The sequence below is a fragment of the Gigantopelta aegis genome, chromosome 9, assembly GCF_016097555.1.
Source record: "Gigantopelta aegis isolate Gae_Host chromosome 9, Gae_host_genome, whole genome shotgun sequence".
In the NCBI taxonomy this organism is placed as follows: domain Eukaryota; kingdom Metazoa; phylum Mollusca; class Gastropoda; order Neomphalida; family Peltospiridae; genus Gigantopelta; species Gigantopelta aegis.
In genome coordinates, this window is record NC_054707.1 from 62,339,337 (window position 1) to 62,343,317 (window position 3,981).

At 40.4% G+C, this 3,981-nt stretch overlaps 1 protein-coding gene across 1 annotated transcript; it reads left to right on the plus strand.

The window, feature by feature from the left end:
- The first annotated feature begins 1,264 nt into the window (after window positions 1-1,264).
- Window positions 1,265-2,434, plus strand: LOC121381686. The gene has a single exon (XM_041511029.1). The coding sequence runs from the start codon at window positions 1,265-1,267 to the stop codon at window positions 2,432-2,434; it is 1,170 nt and encodes a 389-aa protein (XP_041366963.1).
- The last annotated feature ends 1,547 nt before the right edge of the window (window positions 2,435-3,981 follow it).

A 3,981-nucleotide genomic window follows, 5' to 3' on the forward strand; every position in this document is an offset into this window, starting at 1 on the left:
TTAACCTAGGGGTTTATTATTATTATTTTTTTCTCTTTTTAATATACTTTAATAATAAATTGTGTATGGGGGTGGATGTTTTTAATTAAATAAATGTCCTCGGGTGTTTTTATTCAGTCCACCCGTGGTTGGGGCGGGGTAGGTCCGGGGCGTCTCGTCTCCTTTTTGGGTTTGGTTTGGTGTCGGGTTCTTCTCTTGGGGCGGGTTCGTCACCTTGGTCTTGGCCCGAAAGCATAGTTTTGGATCAGTCCAGGGTATATAATCTTTTTCAATCTTAATCTTTTTAAGGGCATATAAATTGTGTAATTTTTCATTTTTCATTTACCTGTTTGGAAATGCCCAGTCAAGAACAAGCGTCACACTAAAGTAATTAAAATTAATTTGTATTTAAATACCATAGGTTATTTCAACGACGCATAAAAATCCCCCTATGTCTTTTATAAATAATTCAAAATTGCCCCATTAAAAAGTAAATTATCTGTCCCACACTCGACCACTGGCCATGCCAGAGACTGGGTGTGGGAGAGACGTGCCTGAACCTTAATTGGATAGAGGCACGTTAATAGAGTTTACGCTACGCTACGCTACAGACGGTTCACTCCCATAAGACAGACGTCCTATAAGGCAGACATGCCATTTGATAGACAAAACTCTTTATTGGGTTATGTAATGTATCCTGTACACCCCTGACTGCGTTAATGGTATTGCTCCAATCTGCTCAGCAAGCTATGCTGCAGTGCAACAGCAGTCTTAATTAATGAGCTGAGTTCATGCAAACAACAGCGAGAGCTTAATTGTAATCTGGTAAATGCAATTAATAAATGTAAAGATACAGTGCTTGGTGGATTTTCCACTGCAATATCTCCATTCAATTCATTTCACTTCAGATTGACAATGTTTTGTTTTTATATCAATGATTACCGCACAGTTATGACAGTACCTATTTAAAAAAATTGTTATATCTACCAATTCCACACAGGCAACTAGGAGAAGTTAATTGTAATCTGCTAAACAGAATTAACAAATGTAAAGATACTGTGTTTTATGATGTCCGTGTTTTTAGAGTTTAGCAACATCCGTATACAATTCATTTCACTTCAGATAGACATTGTTTGTATATCAATGAGTATTATGTCTCTGACGACCAATGTCTTGTATTTCATTGACCATACATTTAAACCATAGCTAAGCACAGAGATAACATAAAAGTTCTTATATATTAACTGCATGTAGCTACCAAAAACAGTTATTTAATTTTTTAGTCATGGCTGGTCTTAGAAGGATAGAATTTGTTCAATCACAAAAAGGTTCACCACAAGTAATATTGGATGGATTTTTATTTGCAAAGAATCGCACCAGAGGGGAAAGTGTTCACTGGAGATGCGTGACAAAAACGTGTACCGGGAAATGCACCACTGTCGGCGAATTTGTACGGAACACATCGGAACACAACCATCTTCCAAGTGATCCGAATGTTGCTCGGTTTATCAGCATACTACGGAAGCGAGCAAGAGAAGAAACAACACCTATGCAGCAAATATACAATGATGAGGTTGCAAAGCAAGCATTAGAAACTGTTCCTCATTTGCCTTCCTTTCCCAGTATGAGCAGTGCACTGTACAGACAGAGACGAGTTCTGATACCTGCCCTACCACAGACTAGAGACGATGTCATCCTAGAAGAACCATGGACACAGACAAATGACGGAAGACGCTACCTGTTATTTAGCGATGGAAATGAAGATAACATACTTGTGTTCTCTACAGATGAGCAAATCGTAGCTCTACAGGCTGCAGAATCCATTTTTATGGACGGAACTTTCTCTTCTTGTCCAGCATTGTGGAACCAATTATACATCATCCATGCTATGGACGGAACCACTATGTATCCCCTTGTGTTTGCTCTTCTTCCCGATAAACAGAGGATAACATACATTAGACTGTTCAGTTTGTTGAAAAATGAAGTTCAACAATTATTAAACCAACCCCTTGCTCCAAGTAAAGTTCAGACTGATTTTGAGATGGCTGCAATCCAGGCAGTTGAGACGGAGTTTCCGCAAGCTGAAGTAAAAGGGTGCTTTTTTCACTTTACACAGGCCATTTGGAGGAAAACTCAAGAACTGGGTCTTGCTGTTTTGTACAAAGAAGATCCAGCTGTACAGACATGGATTCGGAGGGCTGCTGGACTACCACTTTTGCCCATTGCACAAGTACAGGATGCATGGTTAGAAGCCATGAATGACGGACCTGATGTTCCACAGGCGGAGGCATTTAATGATTATGTTGTTTTAACATGGGTAGACGATGACTCCAGATTCCCTGTGTATAAGCAGAATGAAAATAGAATCGTGAGATTGAAGGCGCAACTAACCCTTGAACAGAAAACGCCCATTCAGTTCTTGGATGCCGTTGGACATCTGTTAAAATTAGTATAAATTGTGGAACAGACAGAAAATTGAATCGTGAGACATGTTAAAATGTGTATCCCGGGTATATGTATGTGTATAAATAAATCTAATTTTATATAATTTTGTTATGTGTTTTGTATTTAATTGTATCCGACTATTCCATTATTTACTACATGTATTATTCAAGGTAAACGGCAGGTAATTAGTAATGGGTCTTGTGTTGTTTTAACGCGTCTGCGTTATGGGACGTCTGTCTTATGGGAGGACACCCTACAGACAGGAAAGCACATACCACAGCTTTTGTTGTGGTGCACTGGTTTGAACGCCTAATATAAAAGAGTAGCCTATGTGATGGGAACGTGGTTCTTTTTTCGGACTTCAGGACATATACCACAATGATGACCGCACTAGCAGGATGTATCTCAAATGAAATGAAAGGAATGCTTGTTTAACGAAACCTCAGCACATTTTTAATAAAGGCTACTTGCCTAACATGGCTATTTCGTACTCGATGAATATAGTGAGATCTGAAACCTCTTGCCGCCGCTTATGATAGTTCTATGGAACAGCAACAAGGGATCATTTGTATAATGTTTATATACACGGCAGGAACGGCGGAAGCAAGTAGACATTGTGTGTGTGTGGGGGGGGGGGGGGGGGGGGGGGGGGGGGGGGTGGGGGTTACTGGATCGAGGGCGCAAAGCAAATTTGTTTGGATTCGGGGGTATGCTTCCCCGTAAACTTTTGAAAACTAGATGTCCTGAAATGCTATATATTTTACAAGTGAAATTCATCTCTGCCTTCATATTTACTACCAATAACATGTTTTATTCAGAATTATTGTCTCCCCCCCCCCCCCCCCCCCCCCCCCGCTCCACCGTGCCTACATAGGAAGGACAGCCCATACAATGCCTTTCGGTTTATCAAGTGTTCCACACTAAATGGGACGGGACAGACAATCCATCATCCCTTCCAACACACCAAAGCGCTCGCTTGATGCGCGGTCGGTTTAAGATCGATTCCCGTCGGTGGGCCCATTGGGTTATTTCTCGTTCCAGCCCGTGCAACATGACTGGTATATCAAAGGCCGTGGTATGTGATATCCTGTCTGTGTGATGGTGCATATAAATGATCCCTTGCTACTGACGATTTTTTTTAGCAGGTTTCCTTTCTGAGACTATACGCCAAAATTACCAAATGATTAACATCCAATAGCCAATAATTAATAAATCAATGTGCTCTAGTGGTGTCGTTAAACAAAACAAAAATTTAAACTTAATCTATTACACCGAGATCTGTCCTTCACAATGTAGCTCAAATGTAGAACAATCGGTTATGTGGCAAGATCGACCACATTCATTGAACACATTAGATTATTCCCAGCCCCAAAGAATGGTCCACAACTGATATAGCCATGTGCTTTGTTAAAAGGAGTAAATATGTAGTTGTATATGTGCAGAATCTAGATCAAGTCTCACAATTATTACCATAATTATGTTATAAATACACAACAGCTTGGCGCGGATTCATTGAGGGTCTTGGGATCAAGACGTTGGGACATGTCATTTGGGGGT

Excerpts from the sequence above, each read along its gene's own strand:
- LOC121381686 (XM_041511029.1), top strand. The coding sequence starts at position 1,265 with ATGGCTGGTCTTAGAAGGATAGAATTTGTTCAATCACAAAAAGGTTCA.